This window comes from Delphinus delphis, chromosome 4 (genome assembly GCF_949987515.2).
Source record: "Delphinus delphis chromosome 4, mDelDel1.2, whole genome shotgun sequence".
Classification (NCBI taxonomy): Eukaryota; Metazoa; Chordata; class Mammalia; order Artiodactyla; family Delphinidae; genus Delphinus; species Delphinus delphis.
The window spans coordinates 28,804,211-28,823,558 of record NC_082686.1 but is presented as its reverse complement, the minus strand read 5'-3'; the positions used below and the strand labels follow the sequence as shown (position 1 = coordinate 28,823,558).

The window sequence follows — 19,348 nt, the reverse complement described above, 5'->3', positions numbered from 1 at the left end:
CTTAATATGTCTTGGGAGTGAGAAGAACTTCAACATTCAAATGTCACCCTTTTTAATGTTAAAAAAAGAAAAGAAGATTGACGTTGACATTCTTTAAAACAAACAAAAACAAAACTGTACAAAGATACCAGAATAACTGGGAAAGGATTCATTTCCTCAACCAAAATTATCACATTATCAAAGTACAGTGATTAATGTTTCATCGGTAACTTGATCGTTACATACATGTATACAAAGATGAATACGTATGCGCATGTATGTACATATAGTATATATACATTATATGTATAGTGAATTCACTCCCAATCCCTCACTTACTCAAGTCCCAACACATGGTCCAAAGCCCAGAAGAAGTTTGGTAGAAAGAAAGTTAGGGTCAGAAAAATGGTTTATGAAGCCGTCTATTTCTTCTTCCCTAATGCCCTCCATCATTGGGTACATAATGGGTATCTCTCTTTGAAACTCTGATAGAGTTTAAACTCAAACTAAATATACATTTGGAGTTGGGTCATATCTGGCATCATAGTGTTAGGGGACTGAAACCGCCCGCCTTGGCCAGGCACCGTAGTAACCACTTGCATGCGTTATCTTACAACAGGAGATCCTGGTAAGGAATGTGGAACTAGCAAGCTACCACCAATGGGAAGAATTCGGGAAAGGTCAAAAGGAGAGCGGAGACTCTAGTCCATATGTCCTACCAACTTCCCAGAATCCTTCTCACTGGAATCCATCTTGGCTGAGTGATGCTCACGCCACCTGGAAGGACCTTGGGTCAGAGTGATTGGCCAGAGACAACCTGGAAACTAACCCAACTACCGTAAAACCTGAGATTGCAAGCCATGTGGCAGAGTTCTCCTGGGTTCCTTACCCTGCTGTTCTCTGCCCGGGAGCCCCTTCCCAATAAAGTCTCTTGTTTTGTCAGCACGTGTGTCTCCTCGGGCAATTCATTTCTGAGTGTTAGACAAGAGCTCATCCTTGGGCCCTGGAAGAGGTTCCCCTTCCTGCATCAATAGCACAGGATATTTTTATTATGTTTGGTTCCTGTCAATGTAAGGTCCTTACCGTCAACTTCTACTCTTTTGAAAAATCCAAGTACTTGGCATTAAGCACGGTTTCTACCCAGGGCACCACAAGCCTACAGCAAAAGGCACTGGATGGAGTTTATAATAGAAAACAGACACGAATTTCAACTTTTATTCTGAGGGGAAGTCTTAAAATGGGATTAAGAAGAGTTTAGGGAAAGGACATAAATGTTCATTGAATATCTTCTAGGGGTAGTATACATATGCTGCTTCATTTAATATTTATAACAATCATAAGAAGTTTCTCTTAGCATCATTTTACACATAATGAATTTGAGGCACAGAGAGTTTAAACAAGTCCAAAGTCAAGAGTTATGACTCACATAAAGGTAAAGCAAGTTTGGTTACTTTATAGTAACCAAAGCTAGGCAGAAGTCCACAAGTTCTAGACCAAAACCAAGAGGCAAAATGTAGAAATTGACAGAGTAGCTGAAGCGATGGAAACTAGTACTGAGTGATTGGATTTTATTTTGCCATTGAGTGTAGCATGTGGATTTTTAAAGAATTAGGCCCACATTTTCAGGCTTGTGTTCCCTTTTAAAGATATCAACTAGTTTGGCACAGTTTAAGTTACCAGAATATGTTTGCTAGTCATTTTTTAAATTATATAATTCTTTTAAAAATGAGAATAATACTGGAACTTCCCTGGTGGCGCAGTGGTTAGGAATCCGCCTGCCAATGCAGGTGACACAGGTTCGAACCCTGGTCCGGGAAGATCCCACATGCGTGGAGCGGCTGAGCCCATGCGCCACAGCTACTGAGCCTGTGCTCTAGAGCCCGTGAGCCACAACTACTGAAGCCCTCGTGCCTAGAGGCAATGCTCCACAATAAGAGAATGAGATGCCACAATGAGACGCCCACGCACTGCAATGAAGAATAGCCCCCGCTCACTGCAACTAGAGAAAGCTGCATGTAGCAACGAAGACCCAACGCAGCCAAAAATAAATAAATTAATTAATTTTTAAAAATGAGAATAATACTGAGAAATACCCAAATAATTCCTATCAACCTTTTAAGATGATCAAGAGGTGAAAATGCCCACAGATATTTAGAATTAGAACTTGGCTAGATAACACAGCTCATTCATAAAATTCATTTGTTACTACCAGCCATTTCCTTTTCTGTGAATAAACTAAAAGGTAAAATGAAGGTTGCTTAAACTCTTTTCCTTGCTTTAAAAGGGAATATAGATAGATAGATAGATAGATAGAGTATAACTTTGGATACTGAAACAAGATCTAGTCTGATTTTAACTTCATTTCACCAGAGACAAAAATGTACATTACATAACATTCAATGTTTTTTAATACCAATTAAAGCCAGTCTTTAAAGTCTTAAAGTTAAAAAAAAAAAAAAAGAGGTTACATTCTATTCTAGCTACCAAATAGAGTTCTACTTCTCTCTGTTTGTGAAATGAGTTATAATCTTGGTCTTGGGATGCAGGAATCCACCTCCACCTGTCCTCCACCTGTAGCCTCAAAATATTATTAGGTAGCTCTGGTGGTTTTAAAATATACCCACAAATTGTTTTATACTGCTCTCTTCAAAAGATGGGTCATAAGTCCCCTCCCCTTAGTATGAGCTGGATTTAATAACTTGCCTTTAGCAAATAAAATAAGCTGGAAGTGATGGTATCTGACTTCTGAGACTAGATCTTAGAAGGCATTTTGGTTTCCTTCTTACTCTGTGACAACTCACTCTGGGAGAAGCCAAATTCCATGCTGCGAGGACACTCAAGCAGCCCCATGCGAAGTCCAACATGGTGAGAGACTGATGCCTCCAAACAGCTCCTCCCACAAGGAGCTGAGGCCTCCTGGCTGCGGCCACAAGAGGGAGTTTGGAAGCAGTTCCTTCGTCTTAGGCAGCCTTCAGATGCTATTTAATTCCAACTTCATGAGAGACCCTGAGCTAGAATCACCCAGCTTTACCACTGCCAAACTCCTAACTCACAGAAACTGTGGCATAATAAATGTTTGCTGTTTTAAGTCCTTAAATTTAGGGGTAATTTGTTATGCAGCAACAGATAATATAGTAGCTAAAGTTATATAATGGAGAAGAAAGTACTTGAAAATAAGAGCAATGCACAACATCATTAGTTCATCTTTAAGTGATCACATCACACATAAAGACTATTTTTTAGTTGACACTTTCAGGAGCTATTTAAATAATCTGTCATTTTGGCCTCTTTTTTTTTCCTGCCTTATGGTTTGTTCACAACTTTGCTTAGAACCACAGAAAAGTTGTCTGATGAAACCTAATGAGGGACCTGCCTCTGCTGCTTGTTAACGAGAGGATCACAGCATAACCTTAAAGCTCTTCCCTAGTCACTTGGTGTCATGACCTCAGTTAAGCTCACCAAAAAGCAATTCTGCTTTGATCTAATATACACACCTTTCCCAACAATGCTGTGCTGTACTGGATACAGTTTTAAGTATATATATATAGCCAATGAACTGTATGTAGTCCATAGATTTTTTGTTATTAATCTAATTTTCATCTGACAGACTAAATGACTAACTCCCAACTCTAGATGGTGATTACACTGCTTGAGAATTGAAGGAGGCTAGTCTAGATTGTACAGTCAGAGCTGATTCCAGACATCATCCAACTCTGTGAGCACAGTTTGGGTCTAATATCTTAAACCAATTAGGATTCAGTATTAGCAGAAGTAACCATTTTAAAAATAAAGTATATCAGTTAGGAATACATTCAGCTTTGAGGAACAGAAAACCTAACAATAGTGGCTTAAACAAGTATGGGGCTTATATTTCCACACAATAAGAAGTCCAGACATAGGCGGTCCAATGCTGATGCAGTTACTCAAGAACGTCAATGATGAGTAAAGCTCCACACATTTGCCTGCTTCACCATCCTTAACATGTGCCTTTTGCCCTGAGGGTTGCAAGATAGCTGCTAACTTACCAGATATCAAGTCCCAGCTCCAGGGAGGGAGAAGGGCAAAGGACAAAGCTTTCTCCTCATGAAGCTTTGCTTTATTTTTTTTCAAAAAAGAAAGCCCTCCCCAGGCATTTCTGACTACATCTCATTGGCCAGAATTGGGTTTCATGACCACCCCTAACTGCAGGGGAGGCTGACAATTCAAATACTTATCCTTACAGTTGCCATAGAAAAGAACATCAAGAAAGAGACTGATTGGGGGCTTCCCTGGTGGCGCAGTGGCTGAGAGTCCGCCTGCCGATGCAGGGGACACGGGTTCATGCCCCGGTCCGGGAAGATCCCGAGTGCCCGGGAGCGGCTGGGCCCGTGAGCCATGGCCGCTGAGCCTGCGCGTCCGGAGCCTGTGCTCCGCAACGGGAGAGGCCACTGCAGTGAGAGGCCCGCGTACCGGGAAAGAAAGAAAGAAATTGATTGAAAGCGTATGGAGTGATCTAACACTCTAACCTTAGGAAACCTAAGGTTTTGGGGAATATACATATATTTTTATAAAAATATAAACATATTATTTACATGTAAATAGATATAATAAAATATATTTTTATTATATATTTATATGTAAATATATAATAAATATATAAATATATTTTATAAATATATTGTGTATAAATATAAATATTTATTTTAATATTTAAAAAATTCATTCATTCAGCAACACTTTTTCCACGGAAGTTGCTCAGGGAGAAAATGTTTTGGTGCATTCCTGGCTGGAGGTACTTGACATTGCTGAATACCACTAGCACTGAAAGTAATAAATGTTATCCTTCTTCTATATCATGAATATGAATGGTGCTCTGAAGGCTGAATGCAACCAAAGAATTTACATGAGAAATGAGGCATGAAACATTTTTGAAAATATATTAGCCCAAAGTCCGTATTACTGCATATTTTATACCCTTTTCAATATGCTACAGAAGGTTTGAGCCATCAACTGAATGCTGCCGGAAAAGAACAAACAAGAACAAGGATACAAAAATCAAGGCTGGGAGTCAAGTTGCCGCAAGATGTTCTTTATGGTCGTTATAATGATCACAGTACCAGGCAGCTGGCTTTGCTTCAAACTCTCCCCTTGAGCACTTCTCCTGCAAGCCTGGTCCTCCAACAAACTAATCCCAGGCCAAGTAGACAAAAATATTCACGGAGTAAAGTCAGTATCAGAGAAAGCATTCCATAACTATCTTCCCCCACTCCGGCCACTTGGTTCCTTGTACTTTCTTTTACTTCTGAGATCATCTTCTCAGTTTGAGAACATGAAGGAAACATGTCTGGTTGAATGTATTCTGGCTGGAAATTCAATTCATGTTTAAATCTTTTATTCTGAATGTTTGTATTGTCCAAAATATATTTTGTAGGCATGGTCCTAGGGTAATAATAACTATAATATGTTTTACATCTTATGAACTTTATCCCATGTTAATGATATTCAGTAAAATTGCCAGTGATATGAATATATTCACCCTTTTAAGATATTATTCAGTATTTTGATCCTTTCTACTTTTATATAGTTCTAAAAAGTTCTGTAATGAATGCATATCATTCCTGTAATATGGAACAACTCTCAACTTTGTTTTTCCAGGAGGCTGTTCTCTTCCCAGACCAGACCTGAACCTAGTTGGGGCTTGTAAAGTGAAAATACGTGAGACATCAAGTCTGCAGACAAGTTCTCATCAACTATCTGGTTCCCAGAGTCTCATGGTTCATGTACTGAGCCTCTTCTGAAAACTCACATAAAAATACTGATTCCTGGACCTCAGACATGATAATTCAGTTGGACCGGGGTGTGGCCCAGAAATCTGCATTTTAAAAAAATACCCTAAGTTATTCTGATATAGATGGTCCCCAGGCCACACTTGGAGAAACGATGCTCTGGTAAGTCATTTGCTCACATGATGAGAGGCCACAGTCTGTGCCAAAGTCCATTCTTATGGATTCCACCAAAGGGCCAGTTTCCCCTTCTCACCAGAGAATGGTTCCCTCTCTCCTTCATCTTTCAAAGGGTAAACTGCTTCTACTTTTCTTTTCCTCAGTCACAAGGAGTTAATATATTAATAATTTTCATAGCGCTGCTTAATATTTAATAATACTCTGTTACACTGAAGTATTCTGTCATACAGAAAAAGTGTTTCTTAATTAACTAAGCTCAACTGAATGCCTACTGTGAATAAGAAGAGGGATATTAAAGATAGATAAGATCACCTCCCAACTCTCAAATGAAGATTTCTAGATTAGATAGCTCCTGCCTGTCTGTCACTGGGTATGAATTCCCTCAACTAATCTTTAGTGATAAACTACATAGTACATTTGAACGGTTACCATTCTAGAAGAATCATTTCTTAGCCAATTAAACTGTACAGAAAGTTTGGTGTTAAAGATTTACCTTCAACCCTTTAGTCTAAGAATGTTCTATATCATTTTCTTATTTCTAAGAGATAGTTCTATTTTTCTACTAAAGACCTAAAGAAGAATTCCTCTGGGCACAAAACATGTCAGGGGAGCTCTTACTATAAACCAGTTGTTATTTTTTCCTTGCTATCAGACAGTGTTTCACTTAAGCTCATCTAAATTTGGGAGGATGAGACTGCATGTTTCAGAGATAATCTACCAGCTGTGCTCGTGAAAGGGTCATTAAATTCTTGCAAAGAGTAAGAGGAGAAGGAAGGGGAAAGAGAAGAGACGAGGCTCTCTAACAACAACTAAATTTTTAAAAACATCTCTTAAATGCCAGCCATGAGGCTAAGTGCTTTAATGAAGTATTTCACTTAATCCTCATGACAGCCATGAGATATAGGTTCTTTATAGATTGATTTTACAGATGATGAAAACTGAGGCATCGAGAGATTAAGTAAATTGCCCAAGGTCATATAGCTACGAGGGCCAAACTAAGACTCCAGCAGAGCCCTGTCTGTTTTCAGAGCTCTCAACCGTACACTGCAGGAGAACCCATTGGTTGACAGACTTCCCGGCGAAGTGCAAGCTGGTGCAGCAGCCCTCTCTCGGGAGCATAGTTCTATAGCTCCGGCGACATCAGAGCAGCCAGCAGGAGCTGTGCTTGATCAAAAGTTATGGTCCACTGTCTAACTCATCGGAGGACCTCCGACAGCCTCAGAAATCAGGCTGGATTTAGGAATTTGAGTTCCCTTTCCTCACCAAATCAACCCCTCATAATTCATATGCTACCTACCATCTGCCTGTGGATCAATCTACTGTGCTGAGGAAGGTCAGTTCTAAATTTTCTAATAAAACCATCAGAGTGATTAAAGAGAACCCTATGGCTGTCAGAAAAATATCAAAAATCAGTATGATGACTGAGTTGGCCCTATTGACTCATATATGATTTTTTGTTACAGGGTGAATAGCAATGATTTGGCTGTTAATTAATGCTATGTTGTTATTATTAGGGAGGCCCAAGGTTCAGACATGCTTAATTGCTTGAACTCCTGGGCTAATTAATGCAAGTTTTAAAGGGCTATGTCAGAAATCACAGTATATGTTTTTACATCAGGCATAAAACATGAGGGACATGCCCCTCACTGAAGATTGCCAGAGAGTTCTAAACACTTAGCACAGGTTTTGCCAGAGAAAATCCCAGTATATTAATTTATCAAGTTCAGAGTTACTTATCAAGAGGCTATAGAGCATGATGTTTTGCATAATCAAAATGGTTTATTAACTCATCATCATTTAATTTTTTCATTTATATTCCAATTCACAGAGACATAAGCCTATGAATTACAAAACAGCCTGCAGTAACTAAATACAAAATAGCTACAAAGCTAAGTATTGTACACCACGTACACATCTATAACAAGATGATTTTCACCAAACACCGTGTAAATGTTGATTATTTACATTACCTGATAAGAAATGCCTTGGAGTTTTTTTCCTTGAAGAGTATGTCTATTATTACTCAAAAGAAAATCATCTTCATTTAGATCTATGAAAAGAGGTAAGCGTTACACAGAGATTATCAGAAATTACAAGATTTAAGAAGTTTAAGTGCAATTGAATACCTAAAAACTTTTCTTTAGTCTATTAAGGCCTTATATTGACTAGACCATGAATGTTTACTTTCTTAAAGATACACTGTTCTTATAAGAAACCAATCAAAGTAAAATAGAAATTTAACAAAAAAAAAACAAACAAAGGATGCCTCTGACCAGCTGTGTCCTTGAGCAAGCCATGGAACTTTTCTGGGACTCAGTTTCCTTCCCGCTTATAAAAGAGTAGCATCTGAGCTACTAAACCACTTCTAACTCCAAAATGCTATGAGGTAATGTTATCACCTCACTTGTTTCTGTTAAACCGAGCTTTCCATCCCTGGCATTTTGAGCTTCATTAGCTTATGTCTTCTCAACATGAATTATTTATGTTGAAATTCTTCTCTGCCTGCTTTGGTAAAAGCTTTGGAGTGTGTCATCCATTTGCTTGCAGCTAAATGAAACCTTTTCAAAAGATAGCAGCATTTCCCTTTCAGGCCCTGTAAAACGGGCTCCATTTATATAAATCTGACATACACAGTGCGCTAAAAGAAGACAGGACTTCATGGATCACTTACTCCAAGCCCCGTAGTTTACAGATGAGGATACTGAGACCCACAGAAATCACCTGGCCTCCAGGCCAATGACTTTTTCTTTCACCTTCACTCCCTTTTACTTCCAGTCACTACTACTACTTCAAGTTTCCACTATTCCTCATTCTTGTATTCTGAGGGGGAGGAAGGAAGAGGCAAGGCCTACCTTCCACGCATAGTGAAAAACAGAAGCAGGTTTATCCCCCCATCCCCATTATAGCTATGGTTAAAAGATATATTAAATTCACAGCTCAGTCTCAGAATTATTTACACCACCTAGTTAATATTTCACATCAGAGTCACCACACTACAGGGCTCCAGAAAATGCTGAAATTTTAAAATGAGCTGGTTTTGTGATCTGCCTCTTTGAAGAAAGATCTGCCATCACACAGTCAGAATGGTAGAAACAGAGTTTTTACATCTTTTTCTTAAAATTTATTTTCTGTACTTAGAAAAAGAAAATCTTTCCTCTGTTCCTATATTCCTTTTCAATTCTTTTCTTTTTTGTGATCCCTCGAAACTGAATTTTGGAGAGCTCCCTCTATAATTACTCTTTTGGGCTCAGGAAAACACCAGTGAAGTAGACTCCTGTACTCTCGAATCTGGAAGCCACAGAGCAAGGGATGGGCACAATGCATTTATATCACTTCCGTAACAGTGCAAGGCAGTAAGATGAGTGATTCATACACTACGGTGGGAAGAGAGCACCAGGACCCAGAGTACTCCCAGAAGATGCAGGGCCCCAGTGGAAGCTTGAAGAATGGAGATTGTTTGGAAAGGCAGAAGAAAAGGAAAAGTTAGATACAGCAGCAATACTGTGAACACTAGCCTATAGTGTGGAATAAGTGGAACATGTTGAATTAAATGTAGAAATTGAGATTGGTCACGTCAGAGGGCAGTTCTAGATATTGCACAAGAGGAGGTGAGCCTGGGTGGGTGAGTAAGGCCAAATGGCAATGGACCTTGAGTGCCAGGTGGAGGAATGTGGACATAACCCACGAGACCAGTGCTGCAAATATAAACATCTACAGAAGGCAAATAAGTAATTTAACTCAATGAAGTGAATTTTGTCAAGGAGACATTGGGAGATCTGTGGAGAGGTGAAGGTCTGTCCGCCATTGCTAACGGGCAGCCATTGTTCTCAGCTCTCTCAACAGAAATCACCTCAGACTTTGGACCTAGGATTGGCAATGTCCCTCATGTTTCTCAATAGAGTATAAATATATGAATTTTAAGGTAAAATTTCTTGATTTTTAAAATACTGTACGGCCTAAACAAGCTTTTTCTCAAAATAAATTTATTTCCAAAACTACCCATCTGTGGCCTCTGCTTAAAAAATGGGAGATTTATGAGGGTTTTGGACGAAGAAAGGGACACCAGGAAAATGGCATTTTATGAAGATTACTCTTTGTTTTGTAATCTTACACATTTCATTTATTTCTAACCTCCCAAATGTTACCCTGCCAAAAACATTTATAAAGATAGGAGCAATTTGGTCCGAAGCAGCAACAAAGGCAATAGTTGAATTAGGCAATATGCAGGTTATATTTTCCAAAGACAGCCACAACAATATCTCCCATAGCACATGTTCTTCTGCAATGTGACCTTAGCACTCCTCCACCAAGAAATGGAGTTTAATTCTCCTTCTGCTGAATTGAACTGGCCATAGTGATTTGCTTGTCACAGGAGAGTGCAGTGGAAGTGATGTGTTGTGACCTCTAAGTCTGGGTCAGAAGAAGGCTGGCAGCTTCTACCTGGGTCTCTTGTAATACTCACTCTCAAGACACTTCCTTGTGTGATGTGTGAAGCTCCCTCTCATGTCTTTCCCTCCTGAAACCCAGGCTTTAGCCTGGGAAAAGCTCAAATTACATGGAGAGGCCACATATTAGTTCTCCAGTTGACAGTCCCAGCTGAGCCCAACCTGAAGTTATCCCAGACAAGTACCAGACATGTAAGTGAAGAAACCTCTAGATGACTCCAGCCACCAGCCTCAGTCATTCAAGTCTTCCTAGAGGAAGCCTCAGACATTGTGAAGCACTACCCTGACTGAATCTCTGACTGGCAAAATCCATGAGCCGAATAACATTTTGCTTCATGTCATTACATTTTGGGGTGGTTTGTTGTAGCAATAGATTATCTGTACATGCATGAACTACATCAGCGGGTCACAAAAGACAGTGTACATAAGAACGTATATTCCAGCATAAACATTCAGACTCCAACTACCCTTCAAATGCAGATGCAGAAAAAAAAAAATGGGATTTGATTAAAAAAGCAATATCTCTAATCAGCTTCTAGGTGATTCTAATGGAAATTAGACTTCGGACCATACTCATGTAACTATAATTCTAGTAAGAACTCGCCTAAAGAATTGAAGGGATACCAAAATTCATTTGTATAAAACACTAGAACTCAGAGTGTTCTTGTCATTCAATTCAGAAAGGCTTCCTTAGAAATAAAAGAGGCCTGCTGTGGCAAGCAGTCTTTGCTTAGGAAGTTTATTCCCACATCAGAAGCAGACATTCAGGTGTGAGATCACACTTCTCTCTGTCATTCCTCATGTAGTCCAGTCTAAACAGAGTTAAAGTACATGCTCTTGGGAAATAATGTCTCAATCAAATTGTGGTCCCTGAAAATTAAGCAGAACGGTAAATGCACCTGTGACTCTATACATTCACCATCTTGAAAATGAGGGTATCAAGCCAGTAAAGAAGAAGACTGAATAAGATCTCGAGAAGTTAAACTGAAATATTTATATGCTTATGCTTACTCTGAAAAGGCTGGCCAAATAATGATATTGACTAGAATTCCAGAAAGAATCTTTCGAACTAATGGTAACTCCAGTGTTACACTGGAAGGTCTTAATGTCTTTACCAATGTGGTTTTTATAATGAATCTCATCAAAATCATATGTAAAGAGGATTCATTTTAAAAATAATTTTGCAGCAGCATGAGTAGAGTTAATTTTCCTTCCATCACTAACCATGTTTCCTGAATGTATCCAGCCCCTTATATCCTTTACAAACATAGCCAATTATTTTCACATATTTTCTGTTTCATGGAATAGTCTATCACAGGAACACCATTTGAAAAAAATCTCTAAATCTCCAAGTGCGTTTTGTCTCCTTTACCATTTTTTAAATTTTGCTTTGTTTTTATTCTTTGTACTTTTTAGTATAAAATAATGAAAACCCTGTTCTTGAAGATATCTTTACTTAAATCATAACTTGATCTTGGGTAAATTCCAATTCATAGATTTCAAAGTTTATTCTTTTCAGGCTTTTTTCCCCCCCATAAAACTAAGGCCAAAATAAATTTAAAGATTTTTAAAATCGATTTTAATTTTACTAAAATGAATATTATGAATATTCTGCCTGTTTAGAATGCTAAAAATAAAACAATTAACATGAATTATAGATTAATTTGCCTTGATACCTAAATTATGCCAATCTTTCAGTTGTAAAGTCCTGAACACTCAATTTAAGCTGCATGTATTTTACAGATGTAGTCCCAGTATCACAGATGTAGATTTAGATGAAAGTATTCTTAGAAGAAGGAAATGGACTACATAAACTAAAAATGCTTCTGGCTCTCAACTATTGTGATAAAATTTGTCTTAAGCAACATAACATAATCATGTTATTGGGGTATGCGAATATCTTTATGGATTAAAATACCAGGCACAAATCCTTGGCTAAATATAGCCTGTGGCAGTTTCGTTCATCAGGCTCAATACTCTTCAGGACTGAATTGCTGTTAATATAACTTGTGTCATGTGGAAAGACCATTTTGATATTGAAATTGAGAGGAATGGACTTTTTTGGTTCTTGAAGTATGTAATAGATTCTTTAGGAGTTTATGTCACTCCTATCATTTCCCTATAGGTTTTCTTCTGTTTTATTGAAAGATGGTCTTTACAATTTCATCATTAGTGTTCAATAAAAACACGGGCATGGGTGATAACAAAAATGCACCTACCTATCTTCACCTCAGTAAACTTCACAGTCTGCCTATCCTCAGGCCCAGTAAACCACTCTTAAGTAATTATGCAATTAACAGCTAAATAGTAGTGCTTAAAATGAGAAAGAAATATTATAGGTTGATATGTAGGGCACAGGTTGCTTAGAAAGACTCTGAGCCTTCCAAAGGAAACTACTACACCCATAAAATTCAAGTCCACAACTTGTGGCTCTCCCTCTCCCACTAAATGTCTCCCTACAATTTACAATGGAACCGACAGCCTTGGTCTCAGGCCATCAACTCTTTCTAGCACAGCATTAATCCCTAAGAAATGTCCTGTGACTCAGCTGGTACTGCTGAAATGTCAGCTGAACTTCTTAGGCACACATGCACACACACACACACACACACACACACTCACACACACTCACACACATACACAGACTGAACACAGGGGTGCTTAAAAATCTGAGAAATATCAAAGCTGAAAAGTCTTCTTTAAAGGCTTTCTTTTTTGTTCTCTGACAATGAAAAGATCACTAATCAGAAGCACCTCAACTCAGGCCAAGATTTTTTGCTGCTTTGTCAGTGTAGCTATAATAGAATTACTTACCTACTCCTGCTAAATTTAAAACAAAAACAAAACCCACAGTATTTTACAAAAAGGATGTTAAAGAAAATAGAATACTTGAAGAGTTTTATGGCAAAATTTATGACTAAAAATAATCTGTAATATAGTTATACCTTCTTTATTCACAGATTAATGTACAATAATCTAAAAGTAACACGTGCTTATTAAAGAGATGGATGAATGAATGGATGGGTGGATGAATGTTTGATTAACTAACTGAGGTGTGAATGAATACAGCTAGCATTCATGAGGTGAAGAGAGAATCCAATCAAAACACAATATTAATAAAAGATTTCCTATAATTAAAAGAAAATATCTAAAATAATCCCAAAATGTTTCACCTATTTATTTATTTATAATGGAGAAATCTGTGAATATTTAAAAATTAAGTTAAAACTATTTACCAAAACATTATTCAATCTTGGATAAAATTGATATATTTCAAAGGAAAATGATTATTTTCATAAATAATTACTTTGTAAATCTATGAGCTCCTTCATGGAGCTCAAAAGGCAAAATCTGAACAGAGTGTATAATCAAACCATTAAATTCCTGACTATAAAAATACATTATAATTCCCTTTGTCCCCAAATATTAAAAAATCTTTTAAAATTAAAAATCAGAAACTCTTAAATAATCAATAACTAATATGAGCAATTATTTCTTGTTCCAGTAACATTGGAAGGTGAATAACAAGCAGATCAACTTTTTATGTTCTTGTTCATCTTTCTGAACTCTTATGACTTTCTGTTTTATTCATTACCTTCCCAAAGTTAAGTAATTTTAATTATGAAGTCTTTTATTATTAATACATTTTCCTATACCTGACTGCTAATTTGCTTTTCTTGGGATTTTTTAAATCATAAAATGACATAATTTTGCATTAATAGTCAAGTTTATTTCTCTTAAATTCTTAAAGAAAACCTAAAAATCACAACTGTTAATATATTTTTGCATTCTTTTAGACATTAAAGACTTTCAAATATTTTTGCAACTGATTCTTTGCTTCAACAGGCAACTTAATTACATTCTACTTCCTTTCTGCATGTCTGTGTGTATCTACACACACACACACACACACACACACACGTATATATTCTATTAATAATATATACATTCTATTCTATTAGTTTTTCCTTTTTAAGTAGACCACAGTGCACTGCTTATTTTAATGAAGAAAGATGTAAATTTTTCTTACCTGCCCTTTAAACTGCTTTGGGACAATGCGAAGTCAGCTGAACTAAATTTAGCAATTACCTTTTAGCTGACAGAGTCTTCTGATGTGGGAATCATTCTCAGGCTTGCTGGGTTCCTGCCAAGTTGTGTCATTCACAGTTTTTCCCTCTAAAGCAAAGCAGAAGATTGGTTAGAAGAATTCACGGTAACATCTGTGTAAGAAATTTGATATCAAAACAAGTTCAGCACACGGTTGTAACTTGGTAAGTAATATGTTAAGAAACCATTGTGGGGCTTCCCTGGTGGCGCAGTGGTTGAGAGTCCGCCTGCCGATGCAGGGGACACGGGGTCGTTCCCCAGTCCGAGAAGATCCCACATGCCGCGGAGCGGCTGGGCCCGTGAACCATGGCCGCTGAGCCTGCGCGTCCTGAGACTGTGCTCCACAGCGGGAAAAAAATAAAGCATTGTGGTCCATTCTGGGGAGTTCTGGTCCCTGATGGACACTCCCAGATGTTCTGTGGGTTCCCATTTATTTCCATAAACTACATAAGCACTCAAGCATAGATGGTAGAAGGTTGCTACCGAAATACCTCTTGATAGCTTTTGATTACATTATTCTTTGGAGTATTTTTCTTGAATTAATAACCATTTATTTTTTATACATCAATTAAAGTAGCTCTACCCTCCACATTCTTCACTGTTTTTTTTTTTTTTTTTTTGGCGGTACGCGGGCCTCTCACTGTTGTGGCCTCTCCCGTTGTGGAGCACAGGCTCCGGACGCGCAGGCTCAGCGGCCATGGCTCACGGGCCCAGCCGCTCCGCGGCATGTGGGACCTTCCCGGACCGGGGCACGACCCCGTGTCCCCTGCATAAGCAGGCGGACTCTCAACCACTGCGCCACCAGGGAAGCCCTTTTCACTGTTTTTAACAAAGTGATTAAGTAAGCGTGTAGAGAGAACATTGAGTTGTTTCAAGAAACGCTTAAGATCCTTGACTGGGAGAACCATGATTTTCCCAGACTTGTCCTTCTAACACGTGGAGCAGGGTCTAGACATGTTGTAAAGAAGTGAACTGCACCAGAATAAAGAACTGGAATCCCTTCTAATCTGTTTACTGAAGACTAATCATCCCACATGCTGTATCACACCATTGATAAAGCAAATTTTAAATAATGCGACAAAAGCATCACACAAACTCAGCATGCTGTGCTGTTTCTAAAGTCAGTATTTGCTCTCATATTTGACTACAGAGAAGGCAGGTGATCATCAAGAATTATATTAGCATGGACACATCTAGAGTCCTATGTGCACAAACTGAATATGCTATGAGAAGGGCATATATAAATGGAAAATAGAAGAGTGACTACTTCCTTTTATTTCAGATCATGCACTATTCAAATCAGGGCTAGTATTCAAAATATTTAGCAACTACTGCCCACAGGGCCTTGACTAATGAGATGGGACTCAGCCCCTGTAGATGTTGCCACTGGAAGAATATCAGACCCAATTAAAATGCAGATGCCCTTGGTAGATGCATCCACGGGTGATCATCACTTTGGCCTGAGTGTGCTTTTCATACCCTATCCAGGAACCTGGTTTTGAAAAGAGGAAAAAGGGGATTTGAGCATCCGACTTCTAGGTGCTGCTGGGGAAAAAGGGTACCCACAAGTTTGATGAACTGCATAAAAAATGAATTATTAACTGAATAATCCAGTTGTTTTGTCACTACAAATGTTTTATAATTCCTATAAAACATTCTATTTTTCTATATTCTGTAAAGGAAAGAGAGATATCTTCCATTAACTTTCTAAAAATAATTAGATATTTACTTTAAAATTAAAATACAAATCAAGCCAATTGCCCCTATTATTACTATGGGTACTGTAACCACAGAAACTGAAGAAAAGCTCTGGTGCTTGAAATGCTGAGGAAAGTCTTTCATAATTCAACCATTTTTTATTTCTTTTTTATTCATTCCTAGATTCCTAGATATGAAAAGATATCTAAGAGATCATCTTGACCATGGACCTTCCAAGCTGAAGTTGGGAAATTGGAAGATAGTCAGCCAATAAGCCAAAAAGAATTATTTTTTTTAATATAAAAGGAAATTTTTCTGAATAAATCAATGGTTTATTTGTCTTAGCCATTTAAAATTAGAATGGAACCACATGTCTTTTTTTTAAATTTCTTCTATAAACTTCAAAGACAAATCAATTTGACTTTCATCCATTACTTTCTGTTGCTTTGTGGCATTAGCAGCAGAAAATCACTCTTAGAGAAAGAGAACATATCATTTGCGTGAGTAATCTTATGAATTACTAACCAAATACTTTGCTTTCAGACATAGATCTCCGGATTGACCTAGAAAAAAAAAAGAAACCAATATTTAAGTCTAGATTTAATCATTTATATTTTAAGTGAACAGAAATTAGATCACTTAGACATGTGTGCAATGTCCTGGAGAGCAGGAATAAATTCTAAGTTCTACATAAGGGCCTGAATCTTCCTGACTCTGGATGGCAAAGTACAGCTAATACATATTGCCTGGAAATTTCTGTGCAATATGAAGAAACTAACTTTCATAAATCTCACCACCCCACCCCTGCAAAAAAAAAAAAGAGGGTAGGCCATTTCTACATGAATGCATCTCAAGATAATCAAATAGTTCATATGGGAAAGTTCTTTTTCAAATAATTCTATTCAATAAATACAGAAAGAACATTGCAAATTGAATGTAACTATTGTACAATCCCTAATGAAACAATAAATCGGGGCAATAATTACCAGTTGCTGTTAAAGTTTTTAATTGAAAGGCTGATGGGCAACTTAGTGCTGGATGGATCAGTCTGATACCATCTGAACCCACTAAGCAACTTCACAGTTGTAAAAATAGAGACAACCAGATATATGAGCTTCCAATGTAATGCAACAGGAAATATACAGTCACTGATGACCTACTTTTAAAATATATATAGATAGATAATCAAACTTGAATCTTATCAAGCCTGGAGATCTAACTAAAAATTTACAGGAAACAGAAGAGAGAACACATGTTTAAAACACACACAAACACGCACACATATACACGCACACACACACACACACACACAAGGATGCAATCAGTAAAATTAAAAAATATGGAAAATTCCTCAGAACGAATAATCCAGTTTCTTCTGCAAATAAATGGGGAGAAAAACCTATAAATTAAGAAACATGAACAAAATGCATCACATGGCTCTTCTTTGGATCGTGATTCAAATAAACTAGCTACTGTTAAAAAAGCTCTTGAGGCTATCAGAGACATTTTAATACTGACTGTATACTTGGTGATATTAGGTTATTTTTCTTATTTTGTTCTAGTACGGCTGTGGTGTTGTGGTTATGTTTAAAAAAAACAATTCTTGTTTCTTAATGATATACTGGAACATGAAATTGTCTGATATGCTTTAAACAAAACCCAGTGAGGGGGGTGGGAGTGGGGAGTCAGATGGGTAGAGATGAAATAAGATTGACTATAAATTGATACTTGATTATGTTAATCAATTTACACATTGGGTGAACACACACACATAGTGTACATGTAAATAATTTTGTTAGAGCTGGAGTGTTTTCCATTATTCACCTTTTTTTTAAGCTCAGGTTTGTAAGCAAAAACTTACATATATAATGTTTCTTTTTTTCTTAACCATTTTATTTTGGTTTGTTTTAATTTTTTAACGCAAAATGCTCATTCAGGACAACTCTTGGGAAGTAACAGGTGTTCCCAATAAAGCTACTTATAATATTATAAAGTGAAGTAGGTGCATAATGACAGGAGAGGTTATTCCCTTCAGGGGAGTGATGGACAAAAGAATTGAGGAACTCAGGAAAGTCTTCAACTTTAACTGGTTGGAATCCGAGGAGGGTGTTAATTGATTTGGCTTATGTTTGAAGATTCCTAATTCCTAATCCTTAATTAATCCTAATAATTAAGGATTCCTAATTCCTTCTGCCCCTCCATGTTTAGGTATCATCTAATCTGTAGAAGCATCAATCGTCAGCCAATGGCTGTAATTTTGTTTAAGTATTTGATTTGGGATGAGTGAGTTCCTTATCAATGGATAGAATAAACAGCTACATAGGTGGGGCGATTTTTAAGACTGAGAAGAACCCTGCTAAAAAAACCCTCTTTACTCCCATTCATGCTTCAAATGCCACTGAGGTAGTTTAAGTAGGTAACTATGACTAAAATGCAACTACCCTTGCCTGGCAGGTGCTCTAAACTGTTAATCATGAAATTATCTACTTACTATGGCTGCATTTTATATCCTTACTGGGAGAAAGCTTTGAGCAGGAAAGGAAGGAAAGACTATGAAAGCACAAAATGTTTTGTGGGAGGAAGTAGTTGGGGGAGGAGGAGAGGCAAGAGCTGTCAAAAAAGACTACATCCAGAAAGAACTTCACATGTTAACAATTTTGTCTCAGACCATTCCAGAGTGCAAGGAAGCCGTTCTTCTGTATCATCAGCAACCAATCTGGAAATTTCCCCATAAACCAACTTCCTGCTGCTATGTATTTCCTGCTTATTAGTTAAAAATCTCATTACCTTATGCAACATGTGTGTGTCACGTCCTCTGGCAGCTTGATGTGCTGAATATAAAGCCAAGCCTGACCTAAATAACCCAAATCTCTTTGCAAACACATTTTTATTTGGATTAGGAGAACTCCAGAAGATTAATAGTTCACCGATAGAAACATGTTTTCGAGTAGGCTTCCACTTTAATCTGAGTCTAGTTTAGACACATGTTTCTTCTTCTGAAAATTTAATTTTCACATCCCAGTCTACAGGAATGTCACAACACAAGTTTCCTAAGTATAAGCATAAACATAAATGTTAGCAGGGTAAAGCATACCTAGATTTGTACATGACGATTTTTAAAAAAGCACTTTGACAGGAAACCCACTAAAATAGTCCATTCAACATTGTAGAACTAAG

At 37.6% G+C, this 19,348-nt stretch overlaps 1 protein-coding gene across 1 annotated transcript in view; it reads right to left on the bottom strand.

Annotated features, from left to right (window-relative positions):
- SAMSN1 (SAM domain, SH3 domain and nuclear localization signals 1) overlaps nt 1–17,046 on the bottom strand; it is a 109,427-nt gene extending 92,381 nt beyond the window's left edge. The window contains exons 1-3 of the mRNA XM_060010472.1: nt 16,697–17,046; nt 14,456–14,542; nt 7,892–7,971 (exon numbers count right to left, since the gene is read on the bottom strand). Of these exons, the coding sequence (XP_059866455.1) occupies nt 7,892–7,971; nt 14,456–14,542; nt 16,697–16,718 (189 nt within the window). The 5' untranslated portion in view covers nt 16,719–17,046. The remainder of the gene's footprint in view (nt 1–7,891; nt 7,972–14,455; nt 14,543–16,696) is intronic.
- Between the last annotated feature and the right edge of the window lie 2,302 nt (nt 17,047–19,348).